Source organism: Gadus morhua, chromosome 9 (assembly GCF_902167405.1).
Source record: "Gadus morhua chromosome 9, gadMor3.0, whole genome shotgun sequence".
In the NCBI taxonomy this organism is placed as follows: Eukaryota; Metazoa; Chordata; class Actinopteri; order Gadiformes; family Gadidae; genus Gadus; species Gadus morhua.
The window spans coordinates 21,406,977-21,431,770 of NC_044056.1; the positions used below are offsets into that span (position 1 = coordinate 21,406,977).

At 43.8% G+C, this 24,794-nt stretch overlaps 3 protein-coding genes across 6 annotated transcripts in view; all 3 read left to right on the forward strand.

The window, feature by feature from the left end:
- Window positions 1–5,252, forward strand: part of roraa (RAR-related orphan receptor A, paralog a) — a 180,120-nt gene extending 174,868 nt beyond the window's left edge. For both annotated transcript variants that reach the window (XM_030365062.1, XM_030365063.1), the window contains one exon: window positions 203–5,252. In XM_030365062.1, coding sequence (XP_030220922.1) covers window positions 203–367 — 165 coding nt within the window. In that variant the 3' untranslated portion in view covers window positions 368–5,252. The remainder of the gene's footprint in view (window positions 1–202) is intronic.
- A 2,070-nt stretch (window positions 5,253–7,322) lies between these two features.
- Window positions 7,323–19,253, forward strand: ice2 (interactor of little elongator complex ELL subunit 2). 3 transcript variants are annotated; one of them, XM_030365928.1, is made up of 15 exons: window positions 7,323–7,433; window positions 7,724–7,825; window positions 7,921–8,281; window positions 8,374–8,493; window positions 8,587–8,721; window positions 8,874–8,990; window positions 9,344–9,503; window positions 10,003–10,169; window positions 10,261–10,987; window positions 11,494–11,663; window positions 13,459–13,588; window positions 15,200–15,284; window positions 15,497–15,547; window positions 18,187–18,430; window positions 18,985–19,253. In XM_030365928.1, exons 1-15 carry the CDS (start codon window positions 7,420–7,422, stop codon window positions 19,147–19,149), a joined length of 2,748 nt encoding a protein of 915 aa, XP_030221788.1. In that variant the 5' UTR covers window positions 7,323–7,419; the 3' UTR covers window positions 19,150–19,253. The 3 variants fall into 3 exon arrangements, with proteins under 3 accessions (XP_030221788.1, XP_030221789.1, XP_030221790.1); XM_030365929.1 differs by having other exon boundaries at window positions 18,988–19,253; XM_030365930.1 differs by lacking the exons at window positions 18,187–18,430; window positions 18,985–19,253 and adding an exon at window positions 16,040–16,424.
- Window positions 19,254–19,427: 174 nt separating this feature from the next.
- LOC115550677 (annexin A2) lies at window positions 19,428–24,256 on the forward strand. Its single transcript, XM_030365931.1, has 13 exons — window positions 19,428–19,734; window positions 20,488–20,545; window positions 20,712–20,805; window positions 21,147–21,241; window positions 21,599–21,712; window positions 22,050–22,140; window positions 22,397–22,476; window positions 22,589–22,648; window positions 22,837–22,930; window positions 23,109–23,204; window positions 23,359–23,417; window positions 23,611–23,733; window positions 23,847–24,256. Exons 1-13 carry the CDS (start codon window positions 19,652–19,654, stop codon window positions 23,904–23,906), a joined length of 1,107 nt encoding a protein of 368 aa, XP_030221791.1. The 5' UTR covers window positions 19,428–19,651; the 3' UTR covers window positions 23,907–24,256.
- Window positions 24,257–24,794: the final 538 nt, after the last annotated feature.

Here is a 24,794-nt window from a genome sequence, read left to right on the forward strand (position 1 = left end):
GCCTAGGAGCTTGTCTCAATATTTACCAGTCTGTTTGTGCCTCTGCGAGAAGCAATGCGCTGTAGGGAGCAATGTTTTCTGCTTCCTCCTTTCCCTCATGCTTCACCGTGAATCTTAACCGCCTGTCTCCCTTCTCTCTCTCCCTCCCCCCCTCTCTTTCTCCCTCTCACCCCTCTCTCTCTCTCTCTCTCTCTCTCCACAGTTGATATGCAAAGTATCGACGCTGCGTGCGCTGTGCAGCAGGCATACAGAGAAGCTAACGGCTTTCAAAGCAATATACCCAGACATTGTCCGCGCCCACTTCCCCCCCTTATACAAGGAGCTGTTCGGGTCGGACTTTGAGCAATCCCTGCCCGTGGACGGGTAGTCGGCCGGGGGGCCCCGGGGCCGGCGTGACCACCGTAAGGGGAATGTGAAGGAGGGATCTGAGACACTTTAGCTGTGCCCTGCACAAACAGAACAGACAGGCGGCGCTCTGTTCCAACGTACCCGTGTACCTTGGCAGGGAGGGCTAAATCGGTTCACTTATTGAGGTTTACGTTCACTGAATATGGTTCTTTGTTTGGAAGATGTGCGTGTGACACTTGCGCCCCCATCCCCCCCCCCCCGTCCCATTGCTCTGACAGAAAAAAAAGTATATGGGGACAGAGGATTTTTTTCTTTTCGGTCAGGGGTTGAGCTCGACCGCTCCAGTTCATGTTAACAGCCTAACTATCGGGATCCCTCCGTTTTTGTCTGATGTTTTTTTTTCTGGTAATGTGGATGGATTTACTGAAATACTACTTTTAGCTGCACTCCTGAAATACCAAAACAATCAGTGAATAAGAGTCATAGCTCAAATATCACATCTATTTATTAACAGTGGCTAAACCAACGTTTTCTTAGACCAGAACATAAAAGTCCTAATGAAAAATATATGGCTGGCGAATATGGACATTGTGGTCGAGTTCAGCCCCGTTCCCCATTCTGTTTGGTTGGTCTTTTTGGACACATTTTAATGATGAAAACACAGCGACGTTGAGAGCACAGCAACTCTCTATGGACAATCGTATAAGGAAATAACAATGATCAAGCATAGAATTGTGGTAATTCTTGACAAATTCTAATGATTTTAGCTGTCAATGACTCCATCCACCGTGGTAGCATAGTGAAATCATGTAAGGCCATTTGCTATTAATCCTTCTGAATGGAAAGGGTCCACTCCACCTGTTTTATAATGTACTACAGGGTATACGGTCATAAGTACTTACTATACAGAAAAAAGTAATGTTTATAGAATCTATTTTAAATAACATGTATGATATTAGTAGTTAGGAACATCTTCTTAATTGTTGAATTGATAAGGCACTTTTTATTTGCACCTTTCTTTAATTTAAGACTTGTATATTTACCTAGTGATGTGTTGCATGTGCACAAGAAATACAAGTTGAAGCATAGTTACAGAGGTTAACCTGGGAGCTGCAGGTTGCGAACGGGGTCTATAGGTGTGTGGTGTTGTGCGGGCGTCCTCTTCTGTTTGGCCGGTCAGATTCGGAGATCTGCAGGAGGAGACAGGTTAGATTCACAAAGTTGTCAATCCACCATTGCACAAAAGAATACCGCAAAGAAAGCATTAACAATCTCACATTTTTTTTATTTTGCCGAATTATTAAGAGCAGTGAATTTAGGAAGGGCATGTACGAGTGTATCTGCTTTAAAGACAGCACACCTGCATCCTTTGCTGCATAGTTAAGATATTTTTGGGATATCAAATGCCCTTTGCAGATTCTTTGCAGAAATTATTTAGCTTGGTTTGATTAAGATCTGCAATCTTGCAACAAAGGTCCAACAGGAACATTGGATGCTGTAAAAATACACAACAGACACCAAACAACAACAGGTGTGTCCATTTCCCCGTCGATACAACTGTTCCATCTAGTGGAGAGTAAAGACACAACAATCAAAAGTGAAGGTATGATCAACAAAACTTTCTTTTTTTACCTTAAGGCACATATAGAATCCAGTATTTATTAGTTATGCTTCATCCTTGTCTCCTTTCTGCAGCCTCTGTCTTGTGACAACTAAACAGAAAACACTCACACACACACACACACACACATACACACACACAAACAAAAACACACACACACATGCATCAACACACTCACACACAGACTCACACAAACATACAGGAAATAGAGTGAATATTCAAAGCCTTGTCTGGTCGTAAAGCTTCTATTTTTGTACCATCTTTTGGTTAAACTTGTGAAACAGATGGAAGGAGAGGAAAAGATGTCAGGTAGCACTTAAGTATATTCCCGCAATAATTAGCTTAGCTGTTGTTCGTACGGTTTGGGGAGAGGTATAAAAATGGTAGGACAAGTGCTATTTTCAGAATGCTTTGTTGTTGTGCTTCTGTTTTGTCCAGTTTTTTGTGTCTTTCTTGTCATTGTGGTAGTTCAATTTGTAAAAAACAAAAAAGAAAATTCCTGGATGTGCCAAACGTAGTTGTTGCTTGTGCTTCCCACTCACAGCCGTCCTCGATGTAGTGTGGATCAGCGAGACATTCCAGAACTGTTAGCAGCTTCTACAAATATAACCTGCCAGAAGATCAAAAACAACAATTTGTATTCCTCAAGAATCTCATCACGACACATTAACAGTTTGAGTCACAGACATTAGCGTAGATTCCGTTGATTTATGTTTTGTTTTGGTTTGATTTGCACATTCTTCTGCCGTGCAATTTGTACAAGACGTTAATGTCTGGTACTGTCACCCCTCAGGGAAGAGTTTCTTTAATGCTTTCTGTTCAAGAGGCCATTTTGAGGTGCTTTCTAGTTCTCATTCGGGGTAGTTCAGGGTAGTTTGAGTTCAGGGATGGAACCGTCTTTGTCCGTTGGAGATTATTATTTGACATTATGCATTCTGAGTTGTGACTATTTTCTTTCCTAAGGGGCCTTCAACCACTGACATTGCCCTCATATATTGAAATCCAATGCAAAGACATTTGTAAAAACACAAATCGCATTACCTTGTGAAAAAAACATAATTTCACAAACACGGCATATTCTCCTCACAGAAAAAAAATCTAAAATTTCAAGTTTCAAATGGAGTCATCAGGGTCAACCTAATAAAGAAAAAGAAGAGAAAAACCAAATATTCTTATGCAATACTAAATCCGTTGTGTTTGAGTCGTAGTAGATATGCTGTATTTAAGTAATAATCTCTGTTCTGGTCCAAGGCCATTTGGATATGCACAAACCCTAGTCACTCGTAAACCTCAACATAAAAGCCCCTGTGTGGAAGAGTACTAGACAATCCCGGCAGGCCCTGTAGGAGAGCAGAGGACGAGGTGTTACATGCTCAGGGAGGTGGACTGGAGAAGCAGCTCTTTTCTGTTGATATTTATGTTCTTGGTTGCGTCATCTTTTGACAGTTTGAAGTGTGCGGTGGCTGATTTTCCCCACATGAAACGCTTCAACGTTCAGTCTAAAAATACAGAGTGCGCTCCAGGGAGACTGGCTGATATCATGTCATTCGCCGTCAGGCAGTTTTATCTTTGTAACAAAATTATTTAATTGTACATTAAGAAGATTACTGCCATTAATTATTGCTAATAGGCCTAAAAACTCCATTGACATGAAACAAGTCAATATTTTGGTATAATTTTATTAACTGTATAATACTTACCAGTGGGTAGTCTTTAATTTCATCTTTCGTACAGTGAACATGTTTCATCCCTCAGTATTGTGTTCCACAATACAGGACATGGTTGTGTTACAATTACGGGTCTCTGCTGTGTAACGGCTATAGTGCAGTCCTCATGACATAATTTACAAACACCTCTCAATTGTGGCATTCTCTGCAAAGGACTTCTGGTCCCAAACTCACAAACAAATACTAGTAATAAAAGCCCTCTTACTCCTTCGACTCTCCCAGAGAGGAAGTTAGTCAGCAACTTGGCCAGTATTGCATACATTACAATAATATGCACATAACCAGACAGCGTGTGTTTTAATCGATGTATATACAGTGAACTGTATCAGTCCTTCTGTCTCTGCTCTGTTTGTAAAAAAAAAAAAAAAAAAAAAAAAAAAAGCAATAGTACTATATGTGTGTGCGTGTGTTTACGTGTATATGTGTTTGTATTCCTCGTTTGAGAATGAAAGAACCCCCAGACAAGGCTTTAATAATTACGCAGGAACAGAGGGTCAAATGACACAACACAGAGTCTGTTGGTCTTGGTTTTTTTTCTTATAAAAAAACGGTTTCAATTTTTTGCTGAGCTTTTCCCATCCATTACAAGATGTTTATACGTGGGACAGGCACACCTTCAACAATTCATTGGTCTTTGGATGACTGGCAAAAAATGCAGACTGGTCTCTCAGCAAAACGGACTATTGGGCCAATAGTTATGGTTCAGGCTGAAATTGAGTTTTGGACGATAAATTCTGAAGTGGTTCTGACCAAAAGTTTTTGAAGATCTGTGTTTTGTCAAGTAAGAAGTGAGGGAGAAAGAGTGTATCGGCCAGAATAATGAAAGTATACCATTACATTGATGAAAATACATCTCCAAAGCACAACTGATAAGGTTTTATTATTAAAATACAATTAAGAGTATAGTTTAAAAAAGGATGAAAAACAGCTTTTAGCCATAATCGAATGTCGAGCAATAATATATGTGGTGTATTATTTTAGAATTTTGTGCATATAGGTTTCAAACATCTGCATGTAAATACACCTCTTATTTATCACTTTTGTTTATCTTCTGTTCGGTTTTGTGTTGATTTCTAATACATTATTTTGTCTCCCATCTGTATATTTGACCCATTCTGTTCCCAGGTTGGAGAGCCAAGAACTTAACATGAACCCTATCCTTTCTTATTTTCTCTCTTCCTCACCACTCATCCTATTTAATATTATTGATCACATGTATAAAGGTAGCTTTGTAACTTCTGTCTGTATAGGTAAGAGGTAAAAATACTGCTACTACGGCCTACCCGGTGCAAATATTTATCTGTTTCTTCGAGGACACCATGTACGATAACTTGTTTCTAGTTGGCCTCCCTCTTTTAGGATTAGTTTGATAGGGAATAGGGCGTGCCACTCGCTTATTTTGTGTTTCCCTAAGTGTGGTTCTGGGTAAGTTAATTTTGTGACCAGAGTATTGATTCCTTGCCAGGCCGTCCTATAAGTCTGTTCATTTTGTTGCCTATTAATGTGTTATTGATATTAGGATTCAATAAATGATAACAATAATGATTATGATAATGGTTAAATTGCCCAGCAGGTACCTGTATCAGTGTGCTAGTCTTTGGGTAAGGAGCATATTTCCTTCTCACTTAGAGCAAAGCTAGTCTGCTAATTAACAAGCTATTTAAGGTTGCTTTTCTGGTTCGGAGAAATTGCTATATTTAAAAAAAGAAACTGCAGTATTGTGGGTTATTTTTCTTTTTTTTCTTTTTTGTATGAGAACCACTTACTGGGGAAGTAGGATCAGGATTTTAAGATAATTATAAGTATTTATACCTCTATTGTGGGCGTAGCTCTTCACTAGATGCGGAGAAGCGAGATGCAGAGTCTGCTCTAGCCCCCATTGAAACTGACCCACCAACAGATGTTTTGTTTTTGTTTTTTACGAGTGACACCACATCGAAGTGTTATTTAAAAAGTACATGAACGGAAACCGCGCGAAGATCAATATGACCTTTCTTTTTCTTTCCTCTCCACTCTGTAGCAATTGATCAGTTCGATTACCCTCGCAATAATTCACAATGTACCACACGGTGTGCCTCGCGGGGAACCTGACGCACACGTGGTCTGATTGTCTCTGTGTTTTTTTTCAGTGTGTACTGAAGTGACAATGTATTTTTTATGGGAGGGATTAACTCTCACTCTCAAATGCTTAAAATGTCGTCTGGTTATATTCTAATGTGTTATGTATATTATTTAAACCAGGGTTAACGTTTTTCTCATGTACAATATGGGCAGAGCGTAAATTTCATGCAACAACCTTAGCATAAAGACGGGAGACCCGTGACCACGTGGGTTATTTTAACGATGGTCTATAACAGCAGAGCAAAGCAACACCAACAATAATAGACAAAAACGTAATTTAAAAGGAAAAAAAAATGACAATAAACTAACAGGCAGTCGACATCTGTTTCATTTAGGCTACCGTTTCTGTTTTATATCACCTTTTTTTCACTGACTACAGAATATTGACTAATGCATTGTATACCAAGTATTTGTATTTGTTTGTAAAACCGAAGCATCAAGCACACCTGCGTTTACTTTCCGGATCTGTGTTCCGCAGGAGCTCAGCGGGGTGGGAGGGGCGTGGGGGCGGAGTCTGTGTCCGTGCAGAAGCAGTACAAACTATGGTCTATCAAACTAGTGTATGGTCTTCACAGAATTTCTAAGTCACATGTTTGCTACTGATGTTGAAATGGGGGACAGATGATCATGTACCTTTTTATCCAGCTCTTTTAAACTCTCTTTAGCGGGTAGTCTATTCACAAATGTAGTTTTGCTCCTTCTTGTCTTATTCTTAAATATGGAAAATAAGTATTTTGATTCATTTTGTAAATACAGCTGTAAAGAAAAATAAGAAATTTAATGTTGTCTTTTAAATACTTTTCATTCTAATATGAATGTTGTTATATTGTACTTAGAAACTGTACCTTTAATATTACCTTTATTAAAAGTGCATTGGCCACATCGATTTTAGATGTGCTTTATGTGCTGTTATCCCATAATAAAATTTACTGCTTGTAATGGGCTTTTATTTTCCTGACTGTTTCTATGTTGTCTGTTTCTCTTTTAAAAAAATAAAATTCACCAAATAGCATCTGAACTTCATTAATTCATTAGCCTTCTTTGTTCATCTCCCCCTTACATCCAAGTTACAGTCCTGAATTAAATTACCTATACATAATATAAATGTCAATCCACCACAGCAAACATGAGGACTTCGATAAGGCCCTTGGTACATGCGTGACCTGTTCTCAGAGTTCTTAAATTTGAATTTAATCTAACCCTTTTGTTAGGAAACATCCAAATAAAACCAATAGCACCATACTTTTTCATTGTACTTTTTCTCTATTTCTCACTGCATTCAGTTATTCAAATACGTTGAAATGCACAACGTTATACAATGTTTAATATTAACATTGATTTATTGACTTTAAGATTTTAAAATTGTATAATTATATAGTTGAATATTATTATCATAGGCTATGAATGATCTTTAAACAGGATTGAAACCACTTGAAGAATTAAACTCAAACTTAGTAAGATTGACGGGTTTTGCAAACCAGGAACTTTAATCCAGTGCGGTTTCTGGGGCGCTTTTATAGAGACGCACCATAACAATACCGTATGGCAGATGTCAGTTTGTAACGATATCTCGATTATAATCGAGTCTAATGTGTAACAACAATGGACTTGCAGTGGTGAGTTTAATCATGCTAATGTGTAAATTATTTTGGATAGAAGTTAGATTAACGAGCCAGCTAGCTTGCAAACACGCAACTCAAACACTGTCAGAGGTAACCGCCAGTAATCACCGTAATACGGTCAGACCTAACCACCACTAGTCAGTGTGATACTGTCAGAGCTTACCCCCAATAGTCAGTGTAAAGCCAACGTCACGTTAGCTGCCCCTTGTAGTTGCTTAGTTTCGTGTGTATTTTCTGAAATCTTCCTTTTTATAAGCCTGTCTTTGTATGACTTGTGTTGTCAGGGAAGACATTCCAGTCCCAGAGACGCCGTTCTTCACCAGAGAATTATACGATAAGTACTCCCTCGCGCCCACTATTAAAGAACTCTGGGAGATATCACAAAGGTACATTGCTGACACTATAACACGACACCAAGCAGGACTCACACGGAGTTAACTTGTTTGTAATACTTTTGACTCTCCCTTTAAAAAAAAAAAAGCCCTCTAGATAATGGAGATGCAGTAGCCCCGTGTGATGGTGGAGATGCAGAAATACACCGCAGCCAACCCACGGAGGTTCCCGTGAAGTTGACCAACAGCCACAACAAGAATGAGGGAGACGAAGATGGGGGTTTGAGCAACTGTGACAGCGATGATCATAGGTCAAAGAACACAGAAAACCCCAATGACAACAAACAGGCCAAAAAGCAAAAAAGCAAAAAGGTTAAGGATAATGTAGTTGAAAAAGTAGATTTCCCAGAACCTAGATTGCCTTATCCGTGCATTTCCAGTCTGACCATTCAAGACCAGAAGAAATATCTGTATATAATGAACAGTAAAAAGCCCAGGGAACCTCCTCCGGTATGTATTGGCTTCTGGATTGTGTTTCTTTATTTTGTGTTTTAATTGTGTTTGTCGCTGTGATGCCTAATCATTCTACTCTTGCATTCTAGAATTTGAAGGAACAAGTCAACAATGAAGTTGCAGAGTTCATGCACTACCTCCACAATGTGTCCAAATTGTGTCCTGACGATTACAAATACATTTCCCAAGGGGCTCTGAAATATTCTGAGGTATTGAGTCTTTAAGAGCAACAAACAGCATTCCTTTTTCAATAACCAATTTAATATCATCCCAGTTAATTTATGCACAATGCATTTTTTAAGGATTTCTTCATGGCCTGCATAGAGAATCTAGCATCACTGCCACACCTCTACCAGATCTGTGAGATGACTAGTTTGACAGGAGGAACCTTCGATCAGGGACTGGCTCTAACCTTTGAGAAACAGCTCCTTATAATGGTAAGCGATAAGGACCCGGTTCTTCAGTATAGCTAACTGCATGGTTTCAGATTCATGTTGTGCACATGTACAAGTATTTAAATTGAAACTTATTATTTTGTTCCTGCCTCACTAACTTTCTATCTGCGTATGTTTCTTTTCTACTTCTTCAGGGCAGTGTGGATATTGGAGACCATGATATAGTGGCTGCTGACGCACAGCTTGCAACCGATTATCAAAGTGTTTCATCACAAAATCCCCCAGCGAAGAAAGCCAGAGACAAATGTGCTGTAAGCCTTTGCCTTGTCTTCTTTGTAATTACTCTAATGAGGTATGCCACAAAGATGTATAGTTCTCCAGCTAAAACGGGATTCATGACCAGAGGCCTATTATTATAACAATTGCAGCTTGTGCAATTTGTGAAAATGTACACCAGGGGGTGCACAAGACATGCAATATATTTACTGAAGGTCATTATACAATGTAAGTCGTTTTTAGTTATTTGAGTGGGGTGTTCCAATGTGCATTGAATGCTGGACTTTGCTGCTATTTGTGTTGATTTAATTCAACAAAAAATGTATAGTGTTTGATTATGTGTAATTATTCTTCCCTTTTTCTTATACTCTGGGTTGTCTATCTGAAGGCAATCAGCGATGACGGTAATGCAGAGAAGCTTAGCCACCATTATGAGCCCCATGTGTGCCTGACTCACGATGCTCTGGTGACCCTGCTGGATAACCACGGGCCCGAGTTCTCTACGTCCTGGGAGCTTCCTGTGTGGGTCAAAGTAGACCCGGAGAAAGGTCAAACATTTTTATTACACAATCTGTTTTTACAGGAGACGATCAAATGACTGATGTTTTCAGCTACACTTCCTAGGATGTACACTGATACGACGACTGACACTACTTAATACATGTCAAAGTACAAGTTCAGAAGGTATCATTTTCCATCTAATGTCTTGAGTGGATTATTTGCTGGAAGAATATAAAAGATATGACCCCAATTAAAAACACGTGCATAGCACCTAGACAAATTGTTTCTTTGTATTTTTCTAAGAAAATTGACAGAGCTCGAAAATAAGACCATGGAATAGATGAAACATACTTCTCCTATTTTGGTCTTGTATACCGATTTGTATATGAATACATGAATACCCTAGCAGACCAAAGATACGTGTTAATATAAACATGTTTGGATGGTTTTGGAACAAATGTGTGCATGGGTAATGTATGGCCACATGGTGGCACTATTTCACATCCCTCGTTGCAAATCCATGATTAAATTTGGCTCCCTACGCAGCACTGCAGAGGAAGACCGTGTACATCGACCCTCCCCTGCTGAAGACCGAGGTGACGGCCGGAGAGAGGAGTCTGGTTTTCCACGAGGAGAGTCTGAAGAGTTCCCTGAACAACCACGGCCAGAAGAAGATCATGCTGGTCATGACGGAGAAGCTGGGCCCCCCGCACGTACGTAGACACAGGTAGCCACATGCTGGGCGAAATTTCGAATGACGACTTTGATCTTGTGGTGCGCCTGCTTTTTATTCTCTGAATCCAGGACCCCTCCAAGAGAGGGGTGGTTGCCTCGGAGAGCCGGGGCCTGGACTTCAGCCACGTGGACGTCACCGACCTGGAGACGTTCGGAGGCACGGCCGCTCAGCCGCTCAAGAGACAGAAGACCGCAGCGGTGCAGAAGGTCGCTCTGCCTGACGGAGGCCACGCTTGTGAGAACACCACCGCTAGCTCCCAGGAGGAGGAAGAGGAGGAGGAGACGGAGGAAGGAAACACGACGCCAACGGACACGAAGGACCCCGTGAGGGAGGACTCGCTCCCACGGCGTCCGGCGGCGTCCACGGGCGACTCGGAGGACGAGGTGCTGGTCATCGACGACCCCGCGGTCCCGGCTGACCTCGAAACCCCGGCAACCGCGAGCTGCGCCGACCTCAGCCCTGTGGCGAGCATCCCGACGCCGAAGAGGAAGCGAGGCAGACCCAGGAAAGCTGACGGGCCCAAGATGGCCACGGCGCCGGGGGACCAGCTGGGAGAGATCCTGCGCATGCAGAGCGCCATGCTCAAACCAAAGGCCAAATGCCCCCCTGCGGCGGCGACTCCGGCACCGGGCTCCTTCTCCCCGCCGCCATCCTCCGGCCACGCCCACCCCACCTCGCTGGTCAAGCCGTGCGTGACCTCGTACCTAGAGAACCAGGACGGAGAGGGCGGCGGCGGCGGCGGCGGCGGCGGCGCTCCTGTGATCCACCACGCCTCCAGTACCACCGAGCACAGAAGTGAGTGGCCCCCGTGACGAGCTGGCGTTCGCCTCTAGGTCAGGCCTGGGTGGCGTGTTTCAGTTCTGCAATACAGTCAAACATTATGAGCACACACTGCAACGCACGGTGGGCGACTAGCAACACACTACAACTACTTCTACATTTATTAGAAGTGGCTTCTACAAGTTGAAGACCAACAAAAACTTCTACACTACAAACTACATCTATGCTTTGAAGGAGCACTCCAGGTTGGCAAAGTGTCTTAACATGTCAACCATACAATCCCTTAAATCGAATTCACCAGGACCTTCCTATTCTATTCCCAACGAGCCCATCCCTCTCATAAAGATGACACCTGAACGCTAAATGCAGGATAGCGGTTCGAAGGGATCATGTGTCGTGGGACGTCCCGAAAGGCCGCATGCTTCCGGCTCCTTGGTCCCAGCTCCCGCAGACCTGTCTCCCAACCCGCTCCCACATGACACGTGTACCAATAAAGACGTGCGTGTGCCTTGTGATTGCAGAGCTCCTCGCCGAGCATCTGCAGGAGAGAGCGGAGGACGAGTGCGACTACCAGGCCCCGGAGGAGGGCAGCCTCGTCTACAAGCTGTACAGCCTGGCCAACCTGCTGGTGCTAGTGCGGAGCTCCCTGGCACTCACGTACTCCAGGGCCGGCAGCAACGGCATCAACCGGGTGAGAGCCCCGCCGCAGCTCGCACACTCAGTACTGCATCGCTCACAGCTGCGTTACGCTGGGAAGGAATAAGATATGGAATAGAAGAGGCTTGGAAGTTAACTGCTCGTGCATGTCTGTTTGCAGACTGCGTAAAGTGTTACTACGTCCGGGTTTATGCGCTGGCCAGACAACTATCATTCCTAATTTCTGCCGTATTTCTGGCGTTATCTCTCATGAACACGTGCACTTTGTCTAGTTTCCATGTTTGAAATATTTTCTCCAAGGCCTCTGAGATAGCAGATGCGTAGTGGGAGCTCGTGACTCCTGGGAGTGTAACTCTGCTCTTATCAAGTTCAAATCTCAGTCAATCCAGTGCCGTTAGGCTAGGCCTGCTCACAGGGCCAACATCCGAAACCCCATACTTCAGTTGTAAACTGATGGCAGTGATGTCACGAGCAGAAGCTCATGAATGTGTGTGGCCTCAACGTTGTACATCTCGGGAAGACAGACGTCAGCAGAATGACAACGACTGGGCAGTGTGTAGCGAGGCGAGATATCCTCCATCTGGCTTCGTAAGCCTACGTCCCCCTCAGCAGAGATCTTATACGATGCTCTCCATCGCCCTGTCAGTGATCCCTGTCCCTTTGGCACTGTCCGTGGGGAACTTTTTCGCCTTTCTCATATGCTGTGGTTATCGCCACGGACTTGCTGGTGGTGGTTTTTGCTTCCTTGGTTTCCGGTTCATTTTCCGGTTATTTTATCGACTTTCAGGTAATTGTTATATCTCCCTGTCTGCCTATCAAATGGCTGATGAGATCTGATGTGTTCAAATTCGTAGTTGTGGTTCTCCTCTTGGACGGTCGCTGGAACATGTCTTTCAAACTGCAAATCGCTGCCCTTTCTCCGAGACAGCGAAACACTGCCACACTCAGATCTTTTTTATTCGTAAACAAAGCGAACGTACGCACGGCCCCCTCCCGCCTGTGTCATCATGCCGTCAGTCATCTCCAGCCAGCGGCTGTTACAGCTGGTATCATAGCAGCCTACCACCTGTTGGATCTTCTCCCAAACTGAAAGTCAGACGCGTAACATTTAGCTAGCTATTGATGTGCAACAACAGACAGACATCAGCCAGTCCGCAACACGAATAGCAGTCGATACGTTGATGCATCTCTACAATACACCTTGTGACTCTCCGAGTAGCACGTATTACATTTTTAAAAGGCCCCTATTTTAGCACCAGGTGAGGGTGTGATTGGCCATTACAAGCAGTAGATAAATCTGTCCTGCCCTGCGACTCTGTAGCATCACAAGTGGGACGGTCCACCCAGATGTGGCATGGATAAATAAGCCTACCAGTTGCTACAGTCCACTGGGTCAGCTGGTAGACTGACCTATAGAGCAGCCTTCTGGGTGGACACTCAATGTCACCACGTCCCAGGACCTACTGGAGGTGACGTAGTGGCACTTTAATGGAGACGGGTGAATATTACACCACTTTCACCCGCCTGGTAAACTTAGTATACAGACAACATACCAGCACGTCTTCTCATGAGGCTCTTCTCGGCTTAGCGGATGAGGTAGAGTGGGTTGACTTGTAACCGGAAGGCTGCAAGTTCAATCCTGGGCTCCTCCTACTTGAGTGTTGAGGTGTCTCTGAGCAAGACATCTAACCCCAACTGTTCCCGACAATCTGTATGGTTGACTTCGATGTAGGTGTGTGAGTACGTGTATGAATGGTTGTAAGTTGCTTTGGACATAAGTGTCTGCTAAATGCCCTTGATGTAAATGTCTTCCCCTCCCTGGTTGGCAGTACGTCCCCGTCCACGTGCTGCCCAAGCTGGAGCACCAGCTGACCTACGGCGTGGAGGTTCTCAGCAGCAGCCAGGCCTGTCGGCTGTGGGCCCACCGACAGCTCCACTCCTCGACCGTCTCTTACGTTGGTAAACACCCCATCTACTCATTCATCACGCCGCTTTTTGCATTGATAATGACTAGGTAGTGACAGAGCCTGGGTCAGGGATGCCTGAGGCTTAAAGGCCCTCATCAGAGTTGCTGATGTTACTATCTGTGGTTGACTCATGGTACAACAAACCATTTTGGATCCCCTGTTTGTGCCTGGCCCACTCAAAGCAGGAATATTCCGTTTAAAAAAAAGCAACGTATGTATCAAAATAATATAGGTGTATTTCACACAATAATATGTAGTTCACTTGTTAGAATAGTTGCAAGTAGGTTTTGTAGTGATTTTATATTAGTTGAGGGAAAATCCCAGTGAGCCTAAGACATCCTCCCACACAGTCAGTGGAGCGGCGCCAAGGTGACTCATCGCTCTGCTTCGCTGTTTGGCGGTGGAGTTTGCGATGTTGCCACGGCTACAGCCATTTTCAGGCTTGTAGGAGTGACACGTAGGATACAGCTCACAGATCTCGGGTTGAGTATTGTTCGAAGGTTTGTTTTGGGCATAACTTCAGCCACTCTGCTTTCCTCTGTCCCCTCGCCCCCCACTATGTTTTGAAAACACGTGTTTATGTTCACCGTGGAATGTTCATCTGGTGTTGTCATAGCTACTGACTGCTGTGCGTAACAGCCTCCTGGGATCCAGGTAGTGGGGTGTAGGACCCACTGCTCAGCAGACCCTCCTGTGTACTGACCTAAATATCCCCAAGAGATGGATCCTATACGCTCCGGTGGAGCCAGAGTTCCAACTCAATCCCTGTTTACATAAGACCTCATCAGACATAATGATGCCTTGTGCATCTGCTACCACGCCAACGCCAGACCCACCCCAAAGACATCTGCCTGGGTTTTTTTGTTGGAAATACATGAGAAGGGCGTTTGCCTATCAAAACAATTCAATCAACCTTTGGATTTGAACTGAGTGATAGAGAGTGTTGAAACTGTAGGTGGTTTAACTGCAGTTTATTCTATGCGTGGACGAGGGATGTGATGTCATTAGAGTGTTACACAATAGCACAGGGATGGGTGAGCTTGACTTAATCATGTAACGGTTGCAACAGGACAGGCGAATCCATGACTTCCTCTGCACAGGTCACATGGTGTGCCATGGGACGGATCCCTTTTCTTCTGTACGTCTTTGAGCAAGGGTTATTTCAAGGCGTCTCATGTGATGAGCTAGCTAGCAGCCCTGATCGTACACCCACACTAAGACAAACCAGCCTGGGCTAATCGCTTTAGAGGAGGCGAACGCTGCTGTTCACAAGCAAATAAAGGTCTTCATGTCAGAGAGTATAGCACCCCCTTGATATTTTGCTAAATGTGCCTCTCTCTTTCTGTCTCTGTCTCTTTCATTCTGTCTCCGTCTGTTTTTCTGTCTCTCTCTTTGGCTCTCTGTCTCTCATTTTCTGTCTCTTTTTCGCTGTCTATTTTTCTCGGTCTCTCTGTATCTGTCTCTATGTCTCTTTCTCTGTCTCTTTCTGTCTCCATCTCTTTCTCTGTCTCTCTCTTTGGCTCTCTGTCTCATGTTGTGTCTCTCTGTGTCTCTGTCTCTCTCCGTCTGTCTCTCTGTTCCCCCTCTTGCCCTCTCTCCCTAGCCCACATCAACGCGCACACGTCCAAAGTGGCCCTGCTAAGAATGCTGTCAGAGGACTGGAAGCAGAAACTCTCTTGTGATTTTAGGTAAGTATCCCTTTAAGCCCGCTGTTACCAGGCCCTTAACGCCTCCACGCCAAGGCGGAGCACAGTGAATGTGTGCTAGTGATCGTCTTCATCACAACCCGTCAACAAGTCCCTGGCAACAATTTGCGTCGGCGTGTGAATAAATGGGTGATGTGGATCAGATGGCCTTCAGCAGCGCCCCTGACCTGACGGTTATGTCTCCCTTTCATCAGGCCCTCCAAGTCCCTAAACATCCTGCAACACATGCTGAAGAAACTCACCGGGTAAGGGCATATTATAATACCATACAGTATGTTTGTATGTTCATGGTTTAATTGCACTATAGGCTTCCTTTTTTTTTGTATCGTCCTGTTTTGATCAGTATATGGCAATGTTAAAAAAAACATTTGCACAAGGCAAGCCGATCCATGTTGATAGGAGCCTTAAAATGAGGAAAAATTAATGGGACAAAGAAATCAAGGGATATTTAGCATAGAATTTGCGATTAATCGTGAGTTAACAATGACATTAATGTGATTAATCACGATTAAATATTTTAAACACTTGACAGCACTAATATGTATATATACAGTATTGGGGAGTAAAAGAATACATGTATCGGCGTTACGTATTCAGAATACAATTTATAGCTAACTAATCCGTTACAGTTACAATTTAAATAGTTGGTATTTAGACTACAGTTACATTGTTGAAATCAATGGATTACATGACGATACTTCTGTTTCAGCAGTTTTTTCGTGCTTTTACACCAACAGCATTTAGTGCGCACTAAACGAGTTTGGTCTCCTTGGTTCGGTGCGTTGGTGTGAATGCAACCACCTCACATCGATGTGAACCAAATCAGCCGACCAAGACCTCCCTGAACAGCTGGTCTCGGTTTGCTTCCAAACGAACCCTGGTACGGTTCGCTTGTGATGTGAAAGCGAACGCACCTCGGTCCGATCCAGTTCTACAAAGCATATGCCTCTTTGGACGTAACAGGCACCCGCTCAGCCGCGCGCATTATGGGAATTATTGTTTGATTAGCGGTAACTCCAAGACTAGCAGCAAATTGTCGGACCGTCTGGGAATTTGGACAGACACCCACATAAAACGTATGCTGGAAAACACACATAAATAAAATGCAGATGATTGAACGATTCTCTCTTTCTCTTTCTCTTTCTCTTTCTCTCTCTCTCTCTCTCTCTCTCTCTCTCTCTCTCTCTCTCTCTCTCTCTCTCTCTCTCTCTCTCTCTCTCTCTCTCTCTCTCTCTCTCTCTCTCTCTCTCTCTCTCTCTCTCTCTCTCTCTCTCTCTCTCTCTCTCACCTATGCACTTAGTTCAGTGTTTGTTTTTTTTGATGTAATAGCAAATATCTTTTGCATGAACATACCCTTATAGTCTTTGTTCCACTACAGCAAATTATATAAAATAGTTCACTTTCAGGGAGACTTGGGCCCAACACATTCAGCCAGTTTGAAAGAAGAACACACCAGAATAGGCCTGTTTAGTAAGCAGGATTTGATGCCGCATTCCTACACTAATAAAATGCAATTCAATGTGGAAGTAATCCAAGTATTCAGAATACAATACGCAGATTGAGTGATGAAACGGGATACGTTACATGTTACATTTTTTTTTGATGCATTTTAAAAGTAACCTTCCCAACACTATATATATATATATATATATATATATATAGTGTTAGAGCTGTCAGTTAAACGCGTTATTAACGGCGTTAACGCAAACCAAATTTAACGGCGTTAAATTTTTTATCGCGCGATTAACGCAATTATTTTATGAAAAAAAAATAATATATTTTTTTTTTTTTTTTTCTTTGGCTCAAAACAAAGAAGCAGTAGCCTGACTGCTATGTTCAAATGACATTTGTTCAAAGCAGTCGTTTATTTGCACTATAGGCTCTTTTTTTGTATCGTCCTGTTTTGATCAGTATATGCCAATGTTGTTATCAATAGAAAATCATTTGCACAAGGCAAGCCGATGCACTTCATCATGTTGATAAGAGAATTAAAATGAGAAGAATTATGGGACAAAAAAATCAAGGGATATTTAGCATAGAAAAATAATTTGCGATTAATCGCGATTAATAATAGTTAACTATGAGATTAGAGCTGTCAGTTAAACGCGTTATTAACGGCGTTAACGCAAACCAAATTTAACGGCGTTAAAATTTTTATCGCGCGATTAACGCAATTATTTTATGAAAAAAAAAAATATATATATATATATATTTTTTTTCTTTGGCTCAAAACAAAGAAGCAGTAGCCTGACTGCTATGTTCAAATGACATTTGTTCAAAGCAGTCGTGTAATTGCACTATAGGCTCTTTTTTGTATCGTCCTGTTTTGATCAGTGTATATGCCAATGTTATCAATAAAAAATCATTTGCACAAGGCAAGCCGATGCACTTCACCATGTTGATAAGAGAATTAAAATGAGAAGAATTATGGGACAAAAAAATCAAGGGATATTTAGCATAGAAAAAGAATTTGCGATTAATTAGAGTTAACTATGACATTAATGCGATTAATCACAATTAAATATTTTAATCGCTTGACAGCTGTAATATATATATATATATATATATATATATATATATATATATATATATATTGTATTGATCATAGACATAGTCTCAGGCCTCAGACGACCCACATCCAGATGCTAAAATATGTTGCTAGACTTGTTTTGGGGCGAGTTCCACAATGGGCCTTCAGAACGGGCCCCGACTGCTTTGTGGCCGTTACACTGGGCTGCATTCCTTCCTCCGTACCTCTCACCATTCCAGAGGGTGGGAGGAAGCCAGATCCAGCTTGGTACTGTAGCCCTCTGCTGTGTGGCTTTACTCCGTCTCCTTTGGACGGAGCCGGAGCTCCTTGATGTGTCAACCCCCCCCCACGCAGGCTGGAGGAGGGCCGCTACCTGATCCGACATAAGGCCGGGGAGCCCTTCGTCACCATCTTCAAAGCGGGGCCCAGCGAGAAGGTAACGCGGGGCACGTATGACCTGCAGCAGGTCCACGGCGCCCTGCCCCGGCCCAGCACCGCCCCCGCTCCCTGGCTGCCCGTGGACCCCAGCGTGGTGATGCCCTTCCACAGGAGCCACTGGCGCGTGCCCTGCACCTTCCCCCCCAGAGAGGTCCCCACGGTAACCACCCACCCAGGCACCTGGCCTCTTCTGTTGTCGTGGTTGAAGGACTTTGTGGTCAGGGGAAAACGGGTCGTAAAGAATGATGCTACTGTGACCACTAAGTACATATCCATTCTCAACTATAGTCAGAGCTCAAACACACTCGCTCTTTCTCACACTCGCTCTTTCTGACACTCGCTCTTTCTCACACTCGCTCTTTCTCACACTCGCTCTCCCTCACACTCGCTCTCCCTCACACTCGCTCTCCCTCACACTCGCTCTCCCTCAACACTCGCTCTCTCTCACACTCGCACTCACTCACTCACTCTCGCCCCACGCCATTATATTTATCTATCAAGCCCTGCTCACGATGCATACAATTATTATTCTTTAAATTGTGACATCCTGACTTGCCTCAGAAACATTACAAAACGTTCTTTGGAGACTCCTTAATCAATCACCTAGAAGAATGTAAAATACCTCAACTGTAACACCTCTCTGATGTATGTTTGTCAGCAGCCATTGAGTAATATCCTCCACCCCCCCCCCCCCCCCCCCACTATCTATTGTAGCAGACCAGGAAAGGGAACCGTGGCCCGGGCCAGTCCAGCAGAACCAAGGCCCAGCCCGGGGCCGGTGCCAACAAGACCAAGAACAAGAAGAAGAAACAAAAAAAGAAAAAAGCCAAAGCGAAAAGCACAGCCGTCCCACTCCCACCGCCAACACCCAGCACTTGAACTCACTCGTGTTGCTTTCTATTCGTAGATAGTTTTCTCTATTTTTGTTACTGAAAATGTCGATAATAAATCTGTTTTGTTTGTAAAAAAAAAAAAAAAAAAAAGGTCTGCATTGGTTTGTTCATGTTGTACACTATGAAAAGTTAGGATTTGTTTCACTCCACGTTGCAGAACCTGTCTAAGTATGCTATACAAACTCGTTCTCTTCTAAGACTCAGTTAGGTAAACTTGTGTCTCCGTGTCTCCATGCCACTTGCTCCCTTGCTAGCTTTGTATCTCTTTGTCTGTTTTTCTGTTCATTCCACTTAAATCCAGCATTAATCACAGTGATTCAGCGCCGGTGGCGGCGGGGGTATTTCTGGTCGGCCAGGCCAGGCTGGTGGAACAGGGTGGGGTCTCAGCCATGCCTGACGCATGGAAGCACTGAAGTGGGCGTGGGCTGGGCAGAGTGGAGGAGGAGGCACTGGAAGCCACATCCCGGTCTGCAGAGTGTGCACCCCTGATGGTATTTAACAACCACACCCAGTTCACCGAGGAACCAGGACTGTACAGCTGCTTCACTTCTCTAGTCGGGACAAAACACAGGTAAGCTCCCATTCATGATAACCTACGCAATGAATGGCAGCTCAAACTGATTGAAATAGTTCACATGACAGATGGGGGTTGTGTGTGTGTTGCATGTTTGAGAGCCTGTGTTGTATATTGCTGTTGAGATTACAGTTGGGTACGTTGAATCTTGAGTGAGGTGACCCCTGTGTGTCTGGTCTATTACAGTTGCTGGATACGTCAAATGTTAAGTGTGGTGACCCCACACCCCTGTATTATCTTCAAGGTCCTGCTCTTGTACTTTTAGAAGGCTGTTTAATACAGTTTTGTCCAAGCCGCAGTAGGGCTTCTTCTTGGTGTTTCCAGAGGAACCCCCGTTTGTTGGAGACTAATGATACCATCTGGGGGCCTTTAGTGTTCCTAGGGTTGGCCTCTGATCCCTCCCAGCTCAGGAACAGTAAATAGTCTGACGTGATGATTGAGTATTCTGTTGTAATCCCACTGCTGGGTTCCTGCAAGTAGAGCAGTCGAAGAAAGTGGTCCTTGTGATCGGATGGCAGCAGCCTCATGACTCACTCTCTCCCTGCCTGAACTCACGGTTAACTTGATTTATTTTTCCAAGTGCTTCAGGGGCTCTGAGGCAATGTGACATGTTCAGCACAACGGGGAAACCAGTTCTGAAAAGCTCAGCTGGAACAGTTCTATATTGCATATAGATGTAACTTTATGGGCTGCATGTGATGATTCACCAAAATAAGATTGGAGTTCATAACTGACTTTTTTTTTCTCCAGGACTATCAAAATGGCGATGGTATCAGAGTTTCTGGGTCAGCTGTCCCTGAACGCAGCGGTAATGGCACATAGAAATGCAGTAGCCTGTATATATCTGTCTCCACAACAATGAAACAAACAACACTTCCTGCTCAGCTTCAACCACACACTCACAGCACTATTTTTGAACCAAGTTATTATTTGATTATTATTTTATTATAAGGACTTCCTTTGCCTTCCTTCAGACCGTGGACCCCACCTACCCCGCCCTGGTCCCCTTCAAGGACTTTGACCCGGGCACGGACGCAGCCAGGATAGAGACCGCCATCAAGACCAAGGGTAGGGGCTCTTGGCTGGGGGATAATTGCATTTAGTTCCGGCACATGTTTACTTTCAAAGCGTTGGATTGTTGCAGTATTAGGAATATCTCAAAGCCAGACCCACTCCATCACACCTGCTTCCTTGTACTACTGTTATCACAAGAAAGAACCACCGTTCGTGCCAATGTTATGCCGACATAACAGTGGTACCGTTATGTTAGCATGAGTCATTCAACTTGAGTAACCTCATCAATCCTGTTCTTTACGAGTCTCATTAACATATCTTTAATCATGGAAACGATTGATCATCGCAGAGCCTCTTATCTTTTCTAACGACCTCTCCTTTTCTTGGCGCTATAGGAGTGGATGAGAGCACCATCATCGACATTCTGACCAAGAGGACCTACTCCCAGAGGAGAGAGATTGCCTTCGCCTATGAGAAGAGAGCCAAGAAGGTAGAGCACAAGAGGACCTAGGCGTTAGACCTGCCTCGTTCAATTCACATAGATATCTGTTGTCCTTAATCACATTGGGCTATCTCTCTCTCTCTACCTCTTATGTTATGACACTCCCCTTACACTAACAACCACAAACAGAAAAGGAAAACTCCCTTAATTATCAAGGAGGAAGCCTCAAGAAGAAAAAAAAAAAGGGGAACCCCTCCATCTAGATTAGGGATGCAATGTGTCTTTCCCTAGAAGTCTCTCCCAAGAAGTGATAATGATAATGTCTGTCTGGGATTGATTTGGTGTGGTTCAGAAAAACACAAAGTTACAAATGACCTCATCGGTGTCTGTTGTTTCTATTTTAAGGAGATGATCCCTGCGTTGAAAGATGCTCTTTCTGGCTCTTTGGAGTCTGTGATCCTGGGTCTGATGAAGAGCACAGCGCAGTATGATGCCAGCGTGATCAGAGGCTCCATTAAGGTAAACGCACACTCGGTGTTACACCGCCCTCTGGTGGTTTGGGAGGCATTAACATTTTGACTGTTTGAGATTCGATCATTTCGGCTCCAGAATTCCTGCTGTTTTAGCGGAACTTCTGGGGAGGGACTGTACAGTCTGAGCCGGAAACCAGAAACGACAAGGGGCGTGGTTAAGCCTTGTTTCCGGTTTTGTTGGAGGATATGGATAAATGTCTTCTGCTTTCTGTATCCTTAAGCATGAAAGAAAACAGTATCCTACAGAGTTTCACATATGTTAAGAATGGCTTATATGAACATTAATCAATTATTAATGTAAAATATGTGGTTGTTTTCTTCAGGGCTTAGGAACTGACGAGGAGACACTCATTGAGATTGTGTGTTCCCGTAGCAAAGCAGAGATGCTGGAGATCAAGAGAGTGTACAAGGAGTGTAAGTACTACCAAGTGTAACTACTACTCTTCAAGTAGGGATTCACTAGAATCCTTGGACCACACACACACACACACACACACACACACACACACACACACACACACACACACACACACACACACACACACACACACACACTCCGCTCTGCTTAACCAACACTCCCATATCCCTTCACAGTTCAACTCTTGTTCTCCTTCTGAATTTGAATTCCCTCACACACGCGTTAACATCTTCTGAACCCTGCTCTGTACAGTGTTCAAGAAGGACCTGGACAAGGACGTGGCCGGGGACACGTCTGGAAACTTCGCCAAGCTGCTCCTGGCCCTCGTGGAGGTAAGGAGGTGCGCTGGGACCCCTGGTGGGGCCCCCGGTAGGACCTGACGGCTCACAGTCCCCTGTCAGGCAGCTAAACCGGACGCTCCCTTCTCTCTCGTGTGTTGAGCAGGGCCAGAGGGCGGACCCGTCCAGCATCGTGGACTACCAGAAGATAGACGACGACGCCAGGGTGAGTTCAGCTGGATCTGAGAACATGAACGGCTAAAACGAATCCGCTTCAAGAAACGTTTGAAGTGTCCCACCATTTTCAGGGTTATTTTTTTGATGTGCTACAGAATTGTCAATATTGATGTCTATGTCACTAAATGAGTCTGTAAAACGGTCCTTTTATCCATCTCAATGAAACGGTGTGTGCAGGCTCTCTACGAAGCCGGGGTGAAGAGAAAAGGAACGGATGTAGCTTGCTGGATATCCATCCTCTCTGAGAGGAGTGCGCCCCATCTACAGAAAGGTATGCTACTCCTCTTCTCTTGTGTTGGTCTTGTGTCTGTGTTTTTAACCGGAGCGACACTTAGTTAAATATATGATGCAAAAGCTGTTTCCTTAGTAAAAGTCTGAGGTAAAATGAATAGATCACCATAGCTCAGTGTGTGTGTGTGTGTGTGTGTGTGTGTTTGTGTGTGTTTCAGTGTTCCAGAAGTACAAGAGCTACAGCCCATACGACATGCAGGAGAGCATCCGCAAGGAGGTCAAAGGTGACCTGGAGAAGTCCTTCCTTACGCTAGGTATGCCAACCTCGCCTACCACAGCTGCCAAAACATGTTCTGGAATATCTCAATGGATCATACTTGGGCTTCTTGCTGCATGTTTTGTGTTTTTTTTCAGTGTTGAACCACAATGACGTCTTTGTGTAACTGTTGTCTGCTGTTTCTATTGTAGTGGACTGCCTGGAAAACAAGCAGCTGTACTTTGCCAGCAGACTCAACGACGCCATGAAGGTAAATACTGTCCTCCCCCCTCCCTCCCTGCAGTGCTTTATTTAAGCCCCACACTTTTTGGGAAAGGATTATATTTAAATCTAAAAACGAGATAAATGTACGTTCCTGCAGGAACTGAGCAGAATGTGCTTTGTCCGATGTAAGCTCCGTGCTCTTCTGATCCCCTCTTTCCCCCCTCCCCCCCCCCTCTCAGTGCAAAGGGGCGAAGGAGAAGGTTCTGACCCGGATCATGGTGTCGCGCTGTGAGGTGGACCTCAGGAAGATCCGTGGGGAATACAAGACCCAATACGGAGAGTCTCTGCACAAGACCATTTTCGTGAGTATGAACAACAATCCACCAAGTGTTTCCAGACCACCATACACGCTTAAGAGTCCATTCTTTTTATGGTTTGGTTTTGATCCGACGTCCTTCTTTTGTCGTCTGTGCAGGAACACACCAAGGGGGACTACCAGAGGGCCCTGCTCAGCCTGTGTGGAGGAGATGATTAGAAGAGTCACTTCGCAAACTGGATCACTTATATCATACTGGAAGAAATTAATGCTTTTTTTTTTTTTTCATCAAAGTGATCATTACAAGTGGCACTTTTACATTCCAAGTTGCAGTTAGAGTTGTTTTGCGATGACTTTACAAGATGAAGAATGCAGCTTATATTTGAAATCGACCTATTGAAATACTGCTATTTTCCATTGTCCATGTCCTTTGGTTTACAACGCACGCAGACAGCCACTAGAGGGCGCTACAGGTGTTCGGTAGGTCTTTGTGTGGAGCGCGTCTGTTCATCATGTGAGCGCTAGTCCGCTGCTCTTCATTTATAATAAAAAATGAAATACGAATTTAAGAGTCAGGTTGTCATTCAATTGATTATTATATAGCTGAATTTATATAATATGTACAATAATTTACACAAGGCAGATATATAATTTTTGGAAATATAACAAATTCTTAAAAATCTTAAATCGTCTACTCTACAACCTATTAATTCGGTGAATGCATTAGCATTTCTTACATATTTCAGAGTATCATGTGTTCTTTATAACAACAGCCTTATAGGCCTTATGGTGCTTAAAAATAATCTTCATAATCCTAACCATAAGGCCTATGTCTTTCTCAGTTCTTCAGGTGCGAGGTGGTATGATGAGTTAATCATTAGTGGGTTTTTCTGTGTTTGTTTTGCGCTAATATTTTAATTTAAAAAATATATTTTACCTTCGGCAAAGAAGATTTGCATACCAGGCTACTAAACAAGCGTATATGTGTAGTGTGGTTCTGCTGTTTAGTTTGTTGTCTCTCAGGGTGAAACAGATCCGCCAGTGTTGACAAGACATTCCTACTCATAAGCAAAACCAGGCCCCCAGAACACAAGGAGGACCTTCTGA